We start from the raw sequence: 23517 nt of genomic DNA on the forward strand, positions 1-23517 counted from the left end.
CAATATTTTCAAAGTTAGGTATATTAAATGTTTATAAACTACAAAATTTCAAAAATTTATCATTAGAATTTTTGACTATATTAGATAATTTTTTTATCTTTTTTTGGTAAATTTTGATAGCATCTGTTTTCTGCTTTCATTTGGAATACGCAGAATTGACTTATCTTCATTATTTTCTGTCTTATGTTATTGCAAAATAATGGTCTCAGGAATAAAGGATCGGTCTCAAATTTTGAGGGTTTGTTAAGTACCCCAATACCCATCTTTGGCTAAAACACTAAAGTTCTAAGGAAGTTTTAATAAAAGTTATTAAAAAATAATAATTTCCATTGATTTTGTAGTTTGTGAAGCAACAAATTAACTTTTTAACATTTAAATATCGGCATTTTGGAGGTTTTTCAATGTTCTAAAAGATTTTCTTCCTATAGGTCTACAATAACTAAAAAAGTAATCAGCTACCTGGATCTTTGAGTGTCCCGAACATGGTATATTTCTAGCTTATTTTCCTGGAGTAATCACCGGTACTAGAAATTCGCATTTTACGGAATCGATTGATCTTTGGAAAATAAATAGGCGTACCAGTTTTAATTTTTCTAAATAAAAGCGTTCTGGAGTTATGAAAAAAATAATAATAACAAGGCCATTTTCAAAGAGCTCTAGTTCCCTTAGGAAGCGTTTCCGACTTAGCTGATGACGGGTGAAAACATAATATTTTGAGCGCAGGAATCTACAACAGTTGAAATATTTCCAATTGTTAGTGAAATCCACAGAGAACGGCAGTTCTCACCAGTGGCGCACAATACCCTACATGCGACACTATATATACACGAAATTTTCGATTTTCTAAACCTGAGTGAATTGAAAATTGTGCCAAATCCCATCTTAAAGTATAGGAAAAGACTCGTCCATTCATATGTCAACCATCAATTTTGGTCCAAGGGTGTGGATTTTACGGCCCTTCCCATTTAAAGCCTGTTTTTCGTTCTCGTCCCCAAAACTCCCAAAAATTTCAAAAATTTAAGCCCAACCTTTACGGCTTCTGATAGCACAGATAATTACCTTTCCAACGCATGTTTAATTTTGAAAATCGGTTATACCATTCAAAAGTTATCGAGCTCAGAAATATGACTCAATTTTTATTTAAAAAATGGAAAATGTTTGTAGATATGTATGTATGTATGTATGTATGTGTGTGTGTGGAAAAGTTACACCGATCTGAATTTTTGTTTCTGTGTTTCAAGAGGGTGTGAGGGCCGATTCAGAACCGGTCTAATTTTTGACTTCTGACTACCCTTAAGCCAGCTAGGGGGCTAGGTAGATACAAAAAAGCATATTTTTTGGGCGTATATATCTTACGTTCAAGGAAAGACAGGAAAACCGCAAATACACCAAATCAATAGGGTGGAGTTAAGCTTTCAAATGCGCCTAAGCGATAAAGCTGAGACATACACACTGCTCACCATAGCCAAAAAACTGAAAAATTAAACTTTGAAAATTTTGGTTTTTCGACAATTACTCAAAATTTCAACCTACGAATTCCGCCAATAACTGAGCGTTTGTAGAAGGACTCAGGGCGCGTCTAACGGTGTATCCCTTATATCAGGGAAAATTCGAAATTTTATGTTATAGGCTTCATAAGTATGATCAAATCTATTTCTTATCTGGGAAAAACGGTTTTTCAAGCTCAATAATTCCTGTAATACGTTCAGTTATCATACTCGATATTGGATGCATCAAATACTACTTGTCAATACGTTTCAAATTCATGTTTAGTGATCAACATCAGGTAAGCCGTTCAGAAGTTATAGAGCTCCAAATGTATAATTAGTCCAGGAACTGAAATTTTTCACTTCGCAATTTTTACAGAATGGATAGATTTGCTTGAAAATTTGACAATAAGTAGTGGATAGTCCAAGGATCAAAATCTATATGATGCAGAAAGACGCTTTTACCATGGGGTGGTTGCCACTTCATCTCGAGGGTGGAAATTTTTATTATATTTTGACCGCAAATTAATAAGTTAAATAAAAATTAATAGTTTCCGATTTAGTGGTTATCGAAGCTGTTAGTTTTATATCTAAAAAATTACCAGAGAACGGCAGTTCTCGCCAGTGGCGCAGAAATACACACCCCTACACGCGACACTATTATATACACGAAATTTTCAATTTTATAAATCTGACTGAATTGAAAATTGTGCCAACTCCCATTTTCAAGTTCAGAAAAAGACTCAACCATTCATACGTCAACCATCCATTTTGGTCCAAGGGTGTCGATTTTACGACCCTTCCTATTTAGGGTCTGTTTTTCGTTCTGGTCCCCAAAACTCCCAAAAACTTCGAAAATTTAAGTCCGACCTTTGTGGCTTCTAACAGTACTGATCATTACCTTTCCAACGCATGTCTAATTTTGAACATTACCAGAGAACGGCAGTTCTCGTCAGTGGCGCACACCCACACCCTCCTACACGCGACACTATATATACACGAAATTTTCGATTTTCTAAATCTGACTGCATTGAAAATTGGGCCAACTCCCATCTTAAAGTTCAGAAAAAGACTCACCGATTTATATGACAACCATCGATTTTGGTCCAAGGGTGTAGATTTTACGGCCCTTCCTATTTAGGATCTGTTTTTCGTTCTCGTCCCCAAAACTCCCAAAAACTTTAAAAATTAAGTCCAACCTTTGCGGCTTCTAATAGAACTGATCATTACCTTTCCAACGCATGTCTAATTTTGAAAATCGGTTATACCTTTCAAAAGTTATAGAGCTTAGAATTGTGACTCAATTTTTATATTAAAAAGGGAAAATGTTTGTGGATATGTATGTATGTGTGTTTGAAAGTTAAACCGATTTAATATTTTTTCTCTGTGTGAAGAGGGGGTCAGGGCCGATTTAGAACCGGTGTAGTTTGTGACTTTTGACCACCCATAAGCCAGCTATAGGACTTGGTAGCTACAAAACGGCATATTTTTTGGGGGTATATATATTCGGATCAAGAAGAGTCAGGAGAACCGCAAGTACATCAAATCAATAGTGTTGACTGAAGCTTTCAAATGGAGTCTAAGCAGTCAGGATCAGACATACACACGGCTCAGTATAGCCGAAAAACTGAAAAACTAAACTTTGAAAATTTTGGTTTTTTGACAATTACTCAACATTTCAACCTACAAATTGCGCCAATAACTTAGCAGCGTTTGTAGAAGGACTCAAGATGAATCTAACTGTGTATACCTTATATCCGGGAAAATTCGAATTTTTAGGTTATAGGCTTCATAAGTATGATAAAATCTATTTCCTGTGAGAAAAACGGTTTCTCGAGCTCAATAATTCCTGTAATAGCTTCAGTTATTATACTTGACCTTAGATCCATCAGATACTACTGGTCAATACGTTTCAAACTCATGTTTACTGATCAAAATCGGTTAAGCCGTTTAGAAGTTATTAAGCTACAAAAGTATAATCCAATTAACGATTATTCCCGAAATGGTTTATGTAGTTGTAGTGGTTACGACGCTAAATTTGATCTGGCAACGGGCAATCCGACTTCATTTACTGGCCATCTCAATATTTTGTTTCAATCTATTTCGAATAGAAAAAAATCTAGTGTACATTCGATGGACACTAGATCATTTGGGATATAATGCAACAAAGGTCACCATTTATAAAGCTTGACGTGTAATAGGGGAACATTGCATTTAACTTCATACATTTAATTTATAAATAACTTTGAAAAACTCCTGATACAAGAATAAAAAACCGCTAAACGCCGTAAAAATGAGTGGCGCATAAAATATTCCAGCTACAAAAGATCTGATATGAATATTACGTGGCGCGAAAATGGATTTTCATTTGATGCAAAACAAAATTCTAGTTTTGTTTTAAAAGATTTTTCCATAATATTTGCTAAATTTGAAGTAAACGCGCCACAAAAGAGTTTCAAAATTCAAACTGTATCAAAGTTACTCTTTTGTGGCGCGTTTACTTCAAATTTAGCAAATATTATGGAAAAATCTTTTAAAATAAAACTAGAATTTTGTTTTGCATCAAATGAAAATCCATTTTCGCGCCACGTAATATTCATATCAGATCTTTTGTAGCTGGAATATTTTATGCGCCACTCATTTTTACGGCGTTTAGCGGTTTTTTATTCTTGTATCATATATAGCAAAAAAACAATCAGGCTGATCTTGAGGCTGAGCTAATATATATTTTTCAGACTACTTTTTTAACGTTCTTGTACAACATTATAATGAATTTGAATTTTTCAGATAACTGTTAGACACTCACAGTCAAAATTACTATTTTATGATAATAAGTAGCTCCCTGCTGAATTGTGATTATTAAATCAACTAAGACCAACTGTTGCCTTTAAAGTCATTAAAACACATTTGTCATGACTTGAACTCAGCGAACAACCCTCTAGATCCCTATAATTGGATAATCCTGCGGTATAAATTTAACGTAAGATATCAAGAATAGGTGAGTAATGTCGATAATGGAAATTGGTGATGTGTTAGCATTTGCAGATTATTCAGATGACATTTGGTAATAGCGTTTTGTAAAGTTTAAGATATTATGTATGCGAGCAGTTACATCATAAATAAAGGCTATATTTGTAAAGGTCAAACCGGCAAACAGGTGTATGTTCTCAAAGAAATTGAAAGTGTTTAAAAAAAATTTTTAATAATCAGATAAGTACTTTCAACACATAACGTGCCATCATCAGAGCTTCCTTAAAGGACATTTATAATAAGAGATTTTTTATAAACAAAAGATTGAAAAAACTTACGTCTTCTTATAAATTCTTTATAGAAGGACAATTGTTAAAATTCACATGATAAATCATAGATACTGGGCAAAAGCCACAGATATTGGGTATAAAACCCTTAAAATTAAAAGTTTATCACATCTAAATTCTATTTTAGTTTAAAATTACAACATGGCTGCGTCAAACCATTGTGAATTCACGTGAACAGTGAACACTGTCATTCATTAAAATGATAAAGAAGGAACCACTATCTTATGCGCCCTCTATATTGGCATGTAAATAATAATTACAAATTAATTAAATTGAAAATGGCTAAAAAGCCATGTTTTGGTTAAATGAATTCTAAGTGAAGATACTAAATTTTAAAGTTAAATTTTCAATATTAATAATTGTAATTTTGAAAATTTAACTTTAAAATTTAGTATCTTCACTTAGAATTCATTTAACCAAGACATGGCTTTTTAGCCATTTTCAATTTAATTAATTTTTAATTATTATTTACGTGCCAATATAGAGGGCGCATAAGATAGTGGTTCCTTCTTTATCATTTTAATGAATGACAGTGCTCAGCTGTTCACGTGAACTCACAATGGTTTGACGCAGCCATGTTGTAATTTTAAACTAAAATATAATTTAGATGTGATAAACTTTTAATTTTAAGGGTGTTATACCCGATATCTGTGGCTTTTGCACTTTTGCCCAGTATCCATGATTTATCATGTGAATTTTAACAATTGCTCTTCTATGAAGGTTTTATAAGAGGACGTAAGTTTTTTCAATCTTTTGTTTATAAAAAATCTCTTATCTTAAATGTCCTTTTAGGAAGCTCTGATGATGGCACGTTATGTGTTGAAAGTACTTAGCTGATTATTAAAAAATTTTTGAAGTTATACTTCTTTACCGTAGAAATTGTTATATGTTAAAACCTATGATCCCGGCGCATGCGCATTATACCTTTGTTCTCATTGGATGTTCAAATGACATGTCAAAAATTATCCAATATGGCGGCTGTGGTACAGCTGTAGTTTGATTATTTATGGTTGTTGCGTTTTAAAATTTGTGTGAAAAGAAACAAGAAACAAAAGTTAGTTAATAGTTATACTGCCTTTTTGAATAGTTTTCATATACCTATATTTTTGGACTTTTGGACTATTTTGGACAAGGAAAACTCATTCTAATTTTTTAAGTACATAGTTTTTATTATAATCATATTGTAATTATACATTTGGATTAGGTTGAAATACATTAGAGCGTCGATTATCCGAACTAATTGGGGGACATAGGTGTTCGGAAAACCGATTTGTTCGGATAATCGAACTACAATATATTGATACATATTTATAGTCATACATATTTATCCACAAGTGAATAAAAGCCATATTTATATACCTACATACTTATTTATATCTTGATAATGACAACTAGCAACTAAACAAACAAGTACAGTCTTTGCAACAACATAATTATTTTTGGATACAATATTGAAGAAAATTGAAGATATTTTAAGCGTCAATTACTAAAGCTTGCTCGGTATTCGAGTGCGGGACGCGGGAGTCGATAGTTCGAATAAGCGGTCGTTCGGTTGATCGACGTTCGGATAATCGACGCTCTACTGTACATTTATTTTCTCAAGAATGGGGATTTTAGAGAGAAATCCCAAATTAGGTCCGATTTTTATTTTTAAATTATGATTTTTTGGCGTAGATTTATTTATCTAGTAGGTATGTAATGCTTTGATTTACATACTTAATTTGATTACCAACAAAAGTTCTACCAATATCTTCATCTAATATATTGTTTTCTTACTGTTTTGTTATATTTTAATATTTTCTTCCACAAAATTTAAACTACATAATTTAATTATATTCAAAACAACTTTCAAACAGTAAAACGTTCAGTTACCCTATTTTTCCACATGACAAATAATGTGAAATTGGACGAGTGAGTCTAGGCTTCGATTACGAATCAAAGCGCCCCGAAAGTCACGGGTTCGATTCCCGATGCAAGTTTTTATTTTTTTTATTTTTTTATGCATTTTATGATTGTAAGTATATTTGTTATATAATTTTTTTTTCAGAAAATGCGTATTTAAAATTTTTGCCAACAATTATTATCGTTCAGAAATCATTTTTTCTTTGTGGCATTTTTCAATGTGTTTGTGTGCGTTTTATTCTTTTATTTTTTTAAATTTTTGGTATTGCCTTAAAAATCACATAATCTATAGTAGAAGTATAACTTCTTACGTGCGTACAAAGTACACACACATTCTTTTTTTTTACACACTTTCAATTTCTTTGAGAACATACACCTGTGTGCCGATTTGACCTATTTAGAAGTGTGTACAAGTCATACAGTCTGTTTCAATTTAATATATTTGTAAAGACTACTGCAAGTCATAACATGGTCCTCATTTATAACGTAAGAGATAACCAGTTTATTTAGAGTTCAAATACGGAGTGAAATCTAGTAATGATAAATAGATACAAAATATTTTAAAAGTGACTAACTGGATTAAAATTGACCGAAGAAATTTAATACATATACGAAAGAACGATTATATTACAATTTTGGATGTTTTAGTATAATTTAAAAAAATATATATTTAAATATTTGCAGTTCTAATGTTTTTAATTTTAAACATATATAATATATGTACAAAACGGGATAAATATGTTTTCTGGACTAGAATTGAACAAAGGCCGTAATAGAAGCTTCAAGAATGACACAGGATGTTTTATAAATCAAAATGTTGATAATTTTACAAAGGGCCAATTGTTAGAATGACCTTTACAGCCATCAAAATCGTATCAATTTCCATATTCTATAATTCTATACACACAAAGAATAAAAAAGAAATGAAGCATTACTTGGGTCACTAGCACTTGGAACAAAGGAGTTGAATGGTAACTTCGCACAGTGAAAAAGAATGGTTTTACAAATATTGCGTTTTTTTTTTCTAATGAAAAATATGGTCACAATAAAGGGATGATAGCCCAAAGCCTTGTCACTAAACCTTTAACATCTTTCGCCAAACTCATGAGCAAAAACGGAGCCATACAAACCCATGAAAAAACATTATACCACAAGGAGAGCGTTCAGGTTGAGCTGGATTTTCTACAAAGTTATCGCAACTCTCAAAAGTCAGTCATTAACCAGATAGACTCTCAGAGGTCTAAACAGATACAAAAAAATAAAGAAGACTATGACCAAGAATAGGGTCTATACTCTTCGTGTTATAGGCAGAGGCGGCTTTACCTATTGTGCAGAGTGTGCGGTGCACACGGGCGCCGGCATGTTTGGGGCGCCGAGCGCCAAAGAGCGGGTCCTTTACTTTGTTTCAACATAAAATATGCTTTAAAACGATTAATGAAAAATTACATTGGCAATTAAGCGCGATTTATAGATTGCCGCCCGCCCGTCTGTCCGTCCAACGCTTCAATGGATGGGCGTCAATCTTTTGATTCGTTTGAAGACATATCGACAATGATTTCGAAATAGGTTGTGGAACCTATAAAGGTCAAATTGCTTGGGACTTGCCGGGCATTTTCAAAGGCGTTTGCGTTTCAAAGCGTTGACGGAATGGATTAACGCCCGGTTTCATAATCGTTAAAGTGGACTTTAAATTTTAAGTTGGTACCTTTATCAATGGAATTGTTATGGGTAAATGTCAACCTTAAAGTGAACTTTAGTTAATCTTCACTTTAAGTTGATTATGAAACCGGGCGTTAGTATTATATATTTAAGTTAACATGTAAATAAAAAGTAAAGCTTTTGTTTAAAATTATTTAAAAGGAAGATTTTCTTTTATTATTATTACGACTTTCAGCGGAGTCAGAGCTTCTCAAAAATTATCCGTAGGTACTAACAATTTGTTGTTGGTTTTTTTAGTAATACTTCAAATACATCGTAGATTAGATTCGGGTAGGTTTTTCTGACGCCGTGAATACCTATTGGCTCCCGACATCATTTAATATTGCACTATTTGCATCTGGATTTTTGTGTACATTATAAGCGTATATAACACCCTCTGATACCCTACGTACTAGTACTAGGCATGATACTATAAATAACGAGATAGTATCTTCCCGTAGCTCAAATACGTCTGAGTTGGCGCATGATGACGTGACTGGAGACCGGAAGTTGAATTTGTATTCTTGATAAAGTTAAATGGGATTTGTATGCATTCCGTGATGAAATTACTCAATTAGCAACAAAACATTAAACTTCAATGTATTCGAAAAAAATTAGTATCGAGATTCCTGTCAAAATTTCGTCAAAAATAAAATATAAAATACACTTAGCTTACAGCCACGAACAATTCAAACTAATCGGACATTACGAATGATTACGAACCATTACGAACTTGCCGGTCTCCAGTTACGTCACGACTTAAGGATGGGCAATATATTATCTTGTTATTTATAGTTTCATGGTACTAGGTAGGTACCTATTCGACTATTCCATTTTGACTACGCGTCTACCAAAGGGCGCCAGGGTTTCAACTGCACACGGGCGCTACATGGGCTAGAGCCGCCTCTGGTTATAGGTCGACAAAATATTCCTCTAGATCAAAAGAGACCATCGTGAAGCTAGCATTCTGCTTCTGGACGAAGGTGCTGGACCTAGCAATGAGGGGAATTGTTAAGGTTTAAAATCTCATCAGGAGATAAGTCTTTTAAATAACACCTATCCACAGCATCTTTCTGAGCAACATACATTAGTAGCACCAGTCATAATCAATTAATGTTAAGGTGAAGAAATAATTGAACAAATTATGGATGAGGTTAAAAGTCTGAAAATCAAGAATGAGGGAAGAACAAGGCCTGACAGGAGAAGCATTGGGAAAACGGTATTATTAAACTTGTTGAAAGAACTGCACTTGGATCCGAAGAAATGTGTAGGAATCGGTATTACGGCAGGAATGGCGAATTTTAAGGCACTTTTCACACACGGTAAAAGTGTATGAGAAGTGCCTTAAAACTCATTATTGTAACCCTAATTTTTAAAAATCCCCCCCTACCTACGTTCTCCCTCCCCAAAAAAATTTATGGCCCCTCCCGAAAATCGGTCCTGGATCCGCCCTTGGTACACAAAGTACAAAATAAAACAACAAAGGTTTTGCAAAAAAACAAAAAAGTCGCTAAAGATCTCTCCCATCCTGTACTAAATTTAAAATCAAGATGTAGTAGAAATAAACAAACCAAGACAGGTTAAATGCTACTAAAAGCACTTCCGAATCATAATTTACAATGTATAGACATTGTAAATACCGAATCATGATTTCCAAAGTTTATACATTGTAAATTATGATTCGGTAGTGCTCCTAGTAGCATTCAACGTGTTTTGGTTTGTTTATTTCTACTGCATCTTGAATGTAAATGCAGATATATCCAAAGAAATTGTAGAGAAAATAATAATAAATAAATGAGTTGAGAAGAAAATTAATTTTACCACAAAATTTGTTTATTGCTAACTAAAATAGTAAATTAATATGAAAAAGTACTATTTCGTAAATATAAAATAATAATTCTTCTGATTTATGCGTTTTATTCACTTTGTAAAGATTTTTTTGCACTGTAATATAAAAGGTTATACACCGCATCCCTTGGTAGACAGCAAATTATAAAAAAATGCGACGGAAGACCACATACTATCATAGCACCCCAAATTATAATAAAGGGTTGAGAGCAACCAGCTCTCTCAGCCGACTTTGGGTAAAATTAATCCAAACTATATAGATGGCAAAATGAGGTATTAGATATTATGGGATATCGTTGGTGCATCTACTCCAGGTTTTACTCCAGGATGTTCTTGTGTAGATAACTTATTTGTCCTATAACAAAAAAAAAAGAATGAAAAAAAAATGAAAGGAAATCAAGGCCTTCACATATAACTTTTATTAACCTAAAAAAACCTATGACAGTTTACCTAGAAATAATTTACTTCTTAAAGATTATTGGTGTCAGTTAGTTTTTAATTCACATCATTTGCGAAATGAATACAATTAACGTATATTACATACAACAATGTAACCTATTGTAACATTAAAACCAGCGGTTTGCATTTATATACGACTTTATTTATTTATACATACAAGTTAACTTTACAAATAATAACTTATCCCTGACTCTCCTAATACCGTGATTAGCTTAAATATATAATAACGTCATTCTCGAGAATTCTAGACTTCGCAACCTCTAGTATTCCGTGCTTTTGCCAAAATATTCTCGAGATGGAACCGTTTGGAGCTGTTACTTGCGGTCGGTGATTCAATCTTTTGTCACACTGCTCCCCTCTCAAGATCTGAGCGTCCAGATCAGCAGCTCTAGATGAAAGCTCAGGATGGCGAAACCTACAGGAAGCTCCAGCTCTGTATACACCCTTCAAGAAGAAATAACAGTCTACTGTCGTTGAAGGGTACGACATCTTTGGGTTAATGCAACACACAGTAATTCGTACGCCGGTTTCTCTGAAGATCAATTCAAGCATGCTACTTACAATCTTCCAATCCAGGTTTTCTACTACATGGTCTATTTTTGGTAAAGCCAATTCTTTGATGTTATAATTACACACGATTTTCTTCTAATTATGGTTCATTTTTTAAATAGGAGGAGTGATTCAAATTTACCACGCCCTAATGCTTGCTTGTAATTGGTCCAACAGCAAGCAAGTTTACTTATGAAATTTTGACATTTATATAATATTGAGACTAATGATATTTAAAATTGATAGGTTAATTAAGTTATATCGATGATTTTTTTGTGTTTTATGCGATATTCCTTTAATTTTTAAATATTTAGTCGGCATTGATATAAAAAAACTGTTGTTTTTAGCGACGTATTCTCTTTAGCGACGTATCTATTAGCCACGTATTATAGCAAAGATCGAGGACCATCTTCTAATCGCAGTACTCTTCCAATTTTAGGCTGCTGATTTATTAACTCGTCCAGACGGCCGAACTTTCTATTTCATACGGACGAGGTTCCTTTAGTAATCTCGAGGTCTTGGGCAACACAGTGGGCTAGAGAGACGTTTTCTGGAACACTTAACAAATTTTGCTGAACTTCTGTGGTCACCCCGAATCTAGCACTTTTTCTCTCTGCGTAATTTGACATAAATTCCTTATTAAAACTTGACTGCGCGGTATCTTTCATCTCCGATTGGAGGACTCGGGCTTCTTCTATTTCATTTGAGCCAGCATGTGATGCAAGACGATTTATGTGAATATCTTTTGGTTTACCGTTTGGCATCTTCTTAATTCTGTATATTACGTCATTTATTTTCTTACTGACTTCATACGGACCTTCCCATTGTCTTTGCAGTTTAGGACACAAGCCTGGACGACGTTGTGGATTATAAAGCCAGACAAGATCACCTACTTCGAAATTTTCATTCTTGCATCGAGAATCATATTGATCTTTCATTCTGTCACTGGCTATCTGGATGTGATGTCGGGCAAGTTCATGAATGTTGCTCATTCATAACTTCAGAAGGTCGACATATTCTTTGCCTGCAACGTGTTCCTCGGAAGGTCTGCAGCCAAACTCTAGGTCGCTGGGCAAACGAACTGTACGACCCAATATCAGGCAGGTTTGTGTCTGACTTGTAGTTTCATTTATAGCTGAAGGTCATTAGGAATTAATGAATGTGCTGGTCCCAATCCCTCTGATGTTCAGATACAACTTTGGACAAGTGGTTACCCATTACCCATAATTCGGTTCATCCTCTCGACCATTCCATCTGATTGGGGATGCAGGGGTGTCGTTCTGATCTTATTGGCACCGATTAATTTACAAACGTTTTGGAAAAGTGCTGACTTAAAGTTTCGCCCTTGGTCGGAGTGGATTTCTAAGGGAACACCAAATCGGCTGAAGAATTTTTTAACAAGTACCTCTGAAACGGTAGGAGCTTCTTGATTTGGTAATGTATAGGCCTCGGTCCATTTCATAAAATATTCCGTGGCTACCAGGATGTATTTAATTCCAGCATCGGTTTCTGGAAATGGACCTGCAATGTCGACTGCTACTCTTGCCGTAGGATTACCAACGTTGTACTGTCTCATGAGTGCTTTCTTTTTGCCAACTGGATCATTACTGGATGCACACAGTTCACATCTCCGGTACCATCTTCGTACATCACCTTTACAAAATAATATCACAAGGAAAAATTCCTGTACTAGCTCTATAGAAACCATAAATCACAAAAAAAACCTTGTCTTGTAAAAGGTATATTTAAAATCCCTAAAAAGGGCAGTATCATAACAAAACGTTTTCGGAATCAATATTGTAGCATCAGTGTTATCACAGGTTTACATGCTTTAAGCCACCAAAATGTACGGGTAAAAACTCTTAAATTGATATTATACAGTTGGAGTTACATTATATTATCTGAGTTTGAAGGATGTTAAAAATATTTCCAGATTAACCTGTGGCATCACATGACATCAAACATATTGGTTGGGAAATTGTAGGTAGAACCTTACATGGCAGAGTTTAGGTGACAACTGTTGTCACCTAAACTCTGCCACGTAAGGTTCTACCTACAATTTCCCAACGTACAATTTCCCAATTATACCTACAATTTCCCAACCCATATGGTTGATGTCATGTGATGCCAGGGGTTAATCTGGAGATATTTTTAACATTGGTGGCTTAAAGCATGTAAACCTGTGATAACACTGATGATGGAATATTGATTCTGAAAATGTTTTTTTGTGATACAGCCCTTTTTAGGGATTTTAAATATACCTTTTGCAAGACAAGGTTTTTATTTATCTTTACAGCTCACCCAATAGAACCGTTCTCGAACCTTTCGCAGAGTCTTTGTAATACCAAAGTTTCCATCTGATGTACCGTCATGCAACTGACGAAATACTTCTGTCACTTTATTTTTTTATTTTTTAATTACCTTCCAAGATTTTTTACAATGTGTTTTACAATAAAAGCAATAAGTAAAATTGTGTGTCTTTACAATGACGGAGAGATATAAGGTCCAGTGACCAAAGCATCACGACACACACACACATTAGCTTGTGTATCGGTGAGATGCGCACATACACTGATACGCGAGCACGAAAACTAAAACTGGCACAGAGCATAATGGCAGGACGCTGTTGAAGGCGTAGCTTCCTCACTGCTGTAGGCTCTGTCAGGATCGGTTAGGTAGTAAGATTGTGTGCCAGGGTGTTAGGATCTACCCGCAACCTATTTTAATATTGTTCAGAAGATTTTTTGCACTCTTCGGAGACTGATTGTACCTGGAGATCTCTATGTATTGCGTCATTCTGGATGTACCAAGGGGCATTAGCGATTGTTCTTAGAGTTTTGGATTGAAATCTTTGTATTTTCATAATATTAGATTTGCTAGCTAATCCCCAGAGCTACAAACCGTATGTCCAAATGGGTTTTATTATTGTTTCATATATAAGCAGCTTGTTATCGATCGATAGATGAGAGTTTTTTCCCAACATCCAGTACAGTTATCTGTATAAAATTCCCAGTTGAAGTCTTTTCGTCCATATATGTTTGGTCCAAGTTAGTCGTTTGTCAAGGTGAATACCTATATATTTTACGTTATCCTTTTGAGGTAAATGATGTCCATCGAGGTTAACTTGTGGACATGTACCTCTTCTTGGAGTGAATGTAATTTGTGTGGATTTTGAGGGGTTTACTTTAATTCTCCAGAGTTTAAGCCATTCATTTGTTTTGTTCAGATGTAGTTGCAGTCTATCTGATGCTAATATTGGATTACCATGAGAGGCCAGGAAAGCAGTATCATCTGCGAATGTTGCAAGTGTTAGGTCGTTGCTTGTTGTCAATTCAGCCGTATGTATCAGGTAAAGGATCGGTCCGAGCACACTACCCTGAGGTACACAAGATAGGATGGGGTAGAGTTTTGTAGAGGCTTCACTATATTTTACCAGATATCTCCTTTCTCTAAGGTATGATTGAAGCAGTTTGAAGTAAGGGTAAGGTAGGTTTTTCATTAATTTGTACAGAAGTCCTTTGTGCCACACCTTGTCAAAAGCTTGAGAGGCGTCTAAAAAGGCTGCAGTGCAGTATGGCTTTTCTTTGAGACTAGTTCTTATTGTTGCGTACAGTCTGTGAACTTGTTCTATTGTACTACGTTGATTTCGAAATATGAATTAATGGTCAGGTATGAGACTCTTTTCTTCTAATATGGGTTTGATTTTTCTTAACAAAACTTTTTCAAACACCTTACAGATGACTGGGAGTAGACTTATCGGTCGGTATAAGTTGACATCTTTTGGATCTTTTCCAGGTTTTTGAATGAGTATAATCTGTGCCACTTTCGATTGCAACGAGAAGTAGTATAGACTGAACATAGCTTTAAAGATCATAGTGGTGATTATTCTGTAACAATCATCGGTTAGTTCCTGAAGGACCTTACCCGTTATGAGATCGAATCCCGGCGCCTTATTAGGTTGTATTTCATTATTTATTATCTGTTTTACTTCTTTAATATTAAACTTGGAGATTGGCAGTTCCATTTGATACTGAGCCTCAAGAAAAGAATGAAATGGTTCTTCTTGTTCTAATGGTACTACTCTGGTAAAGGGACTAAATACTGTCGAAAGGTGTTCTGCGAATGTCTCGGATTTCTCTGTGTCTGTTCTTGTCCATTTACCTTTGGCATTTTTTAAAGGAGGTACGGCGTCATTGGCCCTTTTACTTTTCTCGTCGCCTTCCATAGCGAATAGTTACTTACTTTACTTTACTCCTCTTGATTCCATTTGGAACATAGGGCCTCTACAGTCCCCCTCCATTTATCTCTGTTTCTGGCCAGGGCTTTCACTTTTTTCCATGTTAACCCATTGTCTTCTAGCTCTCTGGTAATATTTCTTTTCCAGGACGTCATTGGTCTGCCTTGTTTTCTTTTTCCAGTTGGTTGGTAATCCAGGGCTTGTTTGGTTATATCATCTTCATTTTTCCTTAATGTGTGTCCAATAAACTCCCATTTGCGCCTGTTTATCGTTTTGGTTATCGGCTCTTGATTATCTAACAATAAAAAACTGAAAACGTTTGTTTTCTATACTTCCACAAAATTTATTATATCTAAGTGACTACAGCTGTTTCGGCGGAGTGCCTTTCTCAAGTAATATAGTTTACAATGTGTTTGCCTTTTTAATCTTCAACTGAAGAGGTTGAGGAGTGGGGAGCTGTTTGTCTCGAGTTGGTCATTCAGAATTATATCTGTATTTTTCAGTTTATTAATTTCCATAGATTCTAAAAAAGATAGCTTAAGGCCTTTATTTTGAATATGTAGAATTTTAAACTCTTCATTGAAAGAATGATTATGATCTAGTAGGTGAAGTGCGTATGTAGAAGTGTCTGTTTTTCTATTGTTGAATGCCCTTTTGTGTTCTGCTATCCGTTTGTCAAAAGTTCTGCCAGTTTGACCGATGTACGTTTTCGGACAGTCACCACAAGTTAGTTTGTACACACCACTCTGTAGTTGCTTTCTCTTTCGGCTTTTATTGTTCTTAATATATTTGCTTAAGTTGTTGTTAGTTCTGAAAGCTGGTGTTATTCCTTTCTTTTTTATGTATCTGGCTATTGTTGTTGTTATCTTGCCAGTATATGTGAGAGAGCAGAAGGTACTGGGTTCTTTCTGTGGTGGTGGATACACTAATTTCAGGGCTTTCTTATGGAGTTTTTGGTTTAAAATTTTGTTAACTGTTTGTTCGTTATAGCCGTTGTTTACTGCTATTTGTTTAATGATGTTTAGTTCTATTTCGAAGTTATTTTTTGTCATGGGAATTTCTGTCAGTCTATGTATCATGCTATGGTAGGCTGCTAATTTGTGTTGTGTAGGATGGGATGATGAATTGTGTATAGTTGTGTCAGTATGGGTAGGTTTATGATATATGGAGAACTCATGTTTGTTGTGTAGTCTGGAAATCGTTACATCTAGAAAGTTTATAGAGTTATTCTGTTCTGTTTCTACTGTAAACTCAATATTATTATGAAGTGAATTAATATATGATAGAAATTGGTCAAGTTGTCTGTTAGTTCCTGTAAAGCATACTAGTATATCATCCACGTATCTCCACCAATATAAGAACTGTTTAAATACGGGATGTTTAGAAATTGTTGTTTCAAGTTGGTTCATAAATATATCTGATAGCAATGGGCTTAGAGGATTACCCATAATAAGTCCTGCACTGTTGTTTGTGTATATTTGATTATTGAATTCAAAATAGTCTTGATTTATGCAAATTTCAAGAAGGTGTAAAATTTCAGATGCAATGATCGGATTTGTACTATTATGGTCTAAAAGATTCTTAACTAAAACAAAAGTTTCTGTAGGAGGAACACTAGGAAAAAGATTTTTTACGTCAAATGAAATTAGTCTGGAGTTTTTGGGCAATTGAAAATGTTGTATTTTATTAACTAGTTCTAGTGTATTTTTTACGGTGAATTTAGGTGAAAATTTAGTGTATTCTGTAATAATATCTGACAGTTTTTTTGAAATTTTATATGACGGAGCTGTATAAAAACGGCTCTTGATTAGTTTTTCCCCAAAGTTCCTTGTTACTTATCCGATTTGGCCAATATATTTGCAATATTCGTCTAAGGCATCTATTTACAAATGTTTGAACCTTTTGTATAATATTTTCCTCTATTTTCCAAGTTTCTGCTACATATAGCAAAATGCTCTTTACATTTGTATTAAATATCCTGATTTTGGTTTTGGTTGTTAATTTATTGGACTCCCATGTTTTCTTCAGCATATAGAACTCATTTTGGGCTTTAGTTATACTTCCATTCATTTCCTCTTCTATTCCACCGCTAGCGTCAATTATGCTTCCCAGATAGCAAAATTTCTGTACATTTTCTACTTCTTCTCCTTCAATGAATATACCCATTTTTCTCTCCGTATTTATCTTCATAAGTTTGGTTTTTCTTGTGTTAATCTCTAGTCCTATTTTTCTTGCTTCTTTTGTCGCCTTTTCTGTTTTTTCTGCATATGTTGTCTTTTTTCGGACACCAGACATATATCATCTGCAAAGTCTAGATCTTCAAGCTGACCGAAAGCATTCCATCTAATTCCTGTTTTATTTTTCGTTGCCTTCTTCATGACCAAGTCGATTAAGATCAAAAATATGGTTGGAGATAGAATACACCCCTGTCTGACTCCACTGTCTATGTTGATTGGTTCTGAGAGTTTCCCATTGTGCATGATTTGTGCGGTATAGTTTTCATAGAACATTTTGATAATTCCTATGTATTTTAATGGAATTCCATATCTCTTTAATATTTCCCACATTTTTTCTCTGTTAATCCGGTCAAAGGCTTGTCTAAAGTCAATGAAATTTATATAGATTTTGCTCTGCCATTCTATTGTTTGTTCTACAATGTTTCTTAATGTGTTAATATGATCTGTGCATGCTTTATTACCTCTGAAGCCCGCTTGGTTTGGTCTTAACAACTGGTCTATAGTTTCTTTCATTCTTTCTAGTATCATCCTTGTTATGACTTTACTCACTGTAGAAAGTAGTGTTATTGCTCTCCAATTGTTGCAATTCGTTTGATCTCCCTTCTTGGGTATCTTTACAATTATACCTTTTTTCCAATCATCAGGTATTCTCTCCTCCTGCCATATTCTGTTTATTAGTACATACAGGATTTCTTCCGATGTTTCTCTATCTGCTTTCAGTAGTTCTGTGGTAATGTTATCTATTCCAGCTGCTTTCCCTCTTTTCAGCTCTTGTATTGCTTTACTTACATCTTTTTTTGTGAATTCCGATTCGGTGAAGCTTAGTTCTTCCTTTATTTCTTCATTTTCCATTTCGTGTTCTATTATTCTGTTGGCATATACTTCTCTAAAATGTTCGATCCATCTCTCAACTATTTCCTGTTCATTCTTCAATATTTTCCCGTTTTTGTCTTTTACATGCTCAACGTTCATTTTTCCGCGCGAGCTTAGTTTTTTCGTCGTTTTATATGGAGTTCCCATGTCGTTGTCTTTTGCTGCTGTTTCGGTTTCTATTAACAGTTCTTCGTTATATTGTCTTTTGTCGTTTCTCGCACTTTTTTTAACTTCTTTTTCTTTCTCTCTATATTCTCTCTTTATTTGTTCCCTATCTCTTAGATCATTTTTTAGCATTTTACATTTAAGTAGTTTCCTTTCTTTTATTTTTTCCCACGTGCTTCTCGATAGCCATGGTTTATTACTTCTTTTTTGTTTTCCTATCGTTTCTTTTGCTGCTTGTGTATATACATACTTGCATTTATCCCACAGCTCTTCTATCGTGCCATTTTCTGTGTTGTAAGTTTTATTATATAATTCTCTTAACTTGGTCTTATATTCTTCAGTACTTTCATTTCCGTCTTTGAGCCACTGAACGTTATATCTTTCTCGTTGTCCCATTGGGTTTTTTTACTTCTGGCTAGTTTGAGTTTGATTTTGGCTCTAATCAACATGTGGTCGGACCCTATGTCTGCCCCTCTCATTGCTCTAACATCTAAGAGTGAGTGTCTCCATGTCTTATCTATGGTAATGTGGTCAATCTGATTGTGTGTTTGTCCATAGGGGGATGTCCATGTTACTTTATGTATGCGTTTGTGTTGAAATATACTTCCACCTATGACTAAACTATTTTGGGTGCAGAAATCTATAAACGTGTTACCATTCTCATTAATTTGTCCCAATCCTTCTTTCCCCATTACAGTTTCTCTTCCACTAAAATTCGTTCCTATTTTGGCATTCATATCTCCGATTATCATTACAATATCTTTTTTATATTCATTTTGTATTTTATCGTATGCCGTCTGTAGCTGTTGGTAAAACTCATCTTTTATGTCCTGTTCTTTTTCATTTGTTGGTGCATATACATTAACAAATATTAGATTTTTATATCTCGCTTTGAATCTAGCCATTATTATTCTATCCGAGATGGCTTCGCGTTCTATTGGGGCTTTTGTTGCTTCTTTTGAAATCATGAATGCAGCACCACTCTCGTGTCGGTCGTTTTCGCCACATTTTCCCGAGTATATAACCGTTTTGTCGTGTTCAATTCTTGTTTTTCCACATCCCTTCCATCTAGTTTCAGATAATCCTAATATACTAATGTTATTTTTATCCATTTCTTTTGCCACTTGATGTGTTTTACTTGTTTCAAACATTGTTCGGATATTCCAACATCCTATGTACGTTGTTTTTCTCAAATCCATTTCCGTGGCCATATTCGTCATCGCGTTAATCATAGCGAATAGTTAGTGTCTTTGAATGGTGTCAGATTTTCTAAGTTTGAATCCCCCTGTTTTTTCTTCTTTTAATAGAATTTTAAGTCTTCTGGTAATTCTGTTTAGATTTTCTTTGTCAATAGGTGCGTGTGTGTTTTGTCATTTTCTCCTAAGTTTTCTTTTCTCTTCAATCATGTTTTTTGCACTCAGAGAATAATTTATGTTTTCCTTCCATAATGATTGTTCAGGTGTAGCACTCCATCCCGCCTTTTGTATGGAGGTAGTAAATTGTTGTACTGTATTTTCAATTTGTATTTCGGTTTTAAGTGGAAAATTCGTTGATATTTGTTCTGTTAATGCACTTCGGAATATGTTCCAATTTGTTTGGTTATTGGTTAGGACTGGAGGCTTATTTCTGAGTATGACTTTTTAGTCTAGGTCAATTAGAATGGGTATTCGATTACGGAAGTAGATGTTTTCGATGGTTTGTATATTATTGATTGGTATGTTTCTTCTGTACAATAAGTGTAGAATGTCTTCGAATTGGATGCGATCGAAAACCTTTGTCAGGTCTGTAAAACATAGATATGCTGGTTTATTGTACTCGATGGCCTTTTCTGTGATTTGCCTTAGTACAAATACGACGTTTACGCAGGATCTTCTGGATCTGAATCCTTGTTGTTCATCTGATAAATCCTTGTTAGTTTATTGATTTTGTTAGTTCGGACTTTTGTGGTTAGCTTAAGTGCGGTGTTCAATAGACTTATACCTCTGTAATTGTTAGGGTTTTCTTTTTATCCTTTCTTGAACATTGGTATCATTTTTCCTGTCCATCCTGGATTTGTGAGAGAACAGCTCTTATGGCACTGTTGCTAGCATCTGTATCCAAAACAAATTTTCTTGCCTGTCCCGGGTAGCTTTAGGTCGGTGCACTGATCAGAGCCATTGGTAGTTGTTTGAAAGCTTTTTGGCACTCTTCATTCAATGTATATTCTTGGCCCTCCTCCGTCAACTTTGTTAGGGGCTTGGAGATATTGAAAAATCCTTTGACAAATCATCGGTAATATGTACAAAGGCCAAGGAAACTTCCAATTTCGTGTTTATCTTTTGGTACTGGCCAATCTTTAATTATGAAGAAAGTGAAAAAGTATATTAAAATGTCTAAATATATTTAATTTCCTTGGCTAAGCGTTTTCGACAAATTATGTGTCAACATCAGAGCTAATGGTCAAAGTATATGTACAAAGGCCAAGGAAACTTCTAATTTCGTGTTTATCTTTTAGTACTGGCCAATCTTTAATTATGAAGAAAGTGAAAAAGTATATTAAAATGTCTATATATATTTAATTTCCTTGGCTAAGCGTTCTCGACATATTATGTGTCAACATCAGAGCTAATGGTAAAAGTTATAAAAAAAGTACCGGCTACTTCGAGTTGTAGGTGTTTTTGCTGCTGTGCAACTCCGGATGATAAAAAATTACTTTTCTTGGATTACTGGATTTTAACTAAAAATAATAAAACAGTAACTACAACCACTTAGACGTTACAAACATATAAATTTTGGTCATGGTACGGTATCACCAAACCATTTTCGAGTGATGCGAGCAGTTAACTACTCAACTGAGTCAACTGAGTCAACTGCTCGCATCACTCGCAGGTGAGTCAAATGCTCGCATCACTCGGAAACGGTTTGGTGATACCGTACCATGACCAACATTTATATGTTTGTAACGTCTAAGTGGTTGTTCTTACTGTTTTATTATTTTTAATTCAAATCCAGTAATCCAAGAAGAGTAATCTTACATCATCCGGAGTTGCACAGCAGACCAATGTTTTTAATATGCAAACACCTACAACCCGAAGTAGCCGGTATTTTTTTAATATACTTTGACCATTAGCTCTGATGATGACACGTATGTCGAAAGCGCTTAGCTATGGAAACTAAATATATTTACACACTTTAATATACTTTTTTCACTTTCTTCATTCATTCAAGTGTGTACGAAACTTATCAGTTTTTCAACAATCTTTAAGTGCTTCAATCTTTTCAGGATCAATTGTTACACCATTGCTTGATACAATATGGCCCAAGTACTTAATTTCTCGTCGTAACATGTGACATTTCTTCGGACTTAACTTCATGTTCACTGCCCTCAATAATTGGAAGATTTCTATTAGATTCTTGGCATGTTTATCAAAGGACTTTCCAACCACAATTGCGTCATCCAAGTAAACCAGGCATTTTGTTTTCCTTGTTAGACCTCTTAAAACTGCCTTCATTAATCTTTTAAATGTGGCAGGAGCATTACATAGGCCAAGAAAGTATACAATGTTTCGTCTATTCTCAGCAAAGGATAACTATCTTTTTTTGTTACCACATTGAGCTGGCGATAGTCAATACAAAAACGCGTTAAACCACCTTTCTTCTTTACCAGAACTAACTGATGATGTCCATGGCTCTTTGATTACCCCTTGTTTATCCATATCCTAGATATTCTATTCGGCTTCATCTCTTTTCGAAAATGAAAGTCGTCTAGGCCGTTCTTTGATTGGCTGAGCGTCTCCGGTATTTATTTTAGGCGTTACTATGCTTGTTTTGCCCTTATCCTTCTTATCAATAACAGAAATATCTTGATACACTATCAGCATAGACCTCTCACTTTTTCCGTTCGTTCATGATCAAATTCTTGTCATCTTTTTATGATTATCTCAACAAGCTCCTTTGTATACTTCGACTTCGACGATTTCTCATTGGTATTCATACAGTAAATTTAAGGTACGGGAACACTCTGTCCGATCAAAGCTCCTCTACTCAACTTGATAGCAGTTCCCTTTAAATTCTTAACTCTTACAGGGATGACATCTCGAACTCTCACCAAAGTTTTCGCCGTTAGGAACTCGACATTGTCCACATCTTCGACCATCCTTAAACTTCCCTCTCGGCAGTGTCCATCAAGTCTGGTCATCAGAATTTTCTCACTATTACCGGGTATGGTTACGTCGCCTGTAGTTAGTAAGCGAATGACGTCTTCCTTGTCGTCGTGAAAGGGAATCTCATCACCACTGATTTTGAGGACTCCATTTTAAACATCCAATACAGCCCTTTTCTTAAATGTCCATTCCCAATATGAACTCTTCGGAGATCTTGGCAATTAATACTTGGTGTTCAACTGTGGTCTGGCCAATCTATACTGACATGTTAGCCTCGCCATATGTATTAATTAGCTCACCAGTCGCTGTCCTAAACCTTACTGTTGCAGGTGACAATTTGCCAAGATGGCCTCGTATTATTTCTGGACGTGCGATAGTTCTTGTTGCACCTACATCCACCAAAAACGTTGTACATCTATTATTGATACAACCTTCGATGTGTAAGTTACGAATTCCATCGGAGAACGTAATGTTAACAGTTATTATGGGGGCTCTAGTTCTCGAGGTCGGTAGTTGCCCCTTGGTATCGACCTGCTCTAGTTTTCCGACTGTTTTACGATCTTCTTACAATTACGACGAATATGGCCATGTCGTTGCAATTCC

At 34.9% G+C, this 23517-nt stretch overlaps 1 protein-coding gene across 1 annotated transcript in view; it reads right to left on the minus strand.

Annotated features, from left to right (window-relative positions):
- Positions 1-10322: 10322 nt before the first annotated feature.
- LOC114329772 (UDP-N-acetylhexosamine pyrophosphorylase) overlaps positions 10323-23517 on the minus strand; it is a 111300-nt gene continuing 98105 nt past the window's right edge. Inside the window, exon 2 of the mRNA XM_050650129.1 lies at positions 10323-10607. Coding sequence (XP_050506086.1) covers positions 10570-10607 — 38 coding nt within the window. The 3' untranslated portion in view covers positions 10323-10569. The remainder of the gene's footprint in view (positions 10608-23517) is intronic.

This window comes from Diabrotica virgifera, chromosome 5, assembly GCF_917563875.1.
Source record: "Diabrotica virgifera virgifera chromosome 5, PGI_DIABVI_V3a".
Lineage (NCBI taxonomy): Eukaryota > Metazoa > Arthropoda > Insecta > Coleoptera > Chrysomelidae > Diabrotica > Diabrotica virgifera.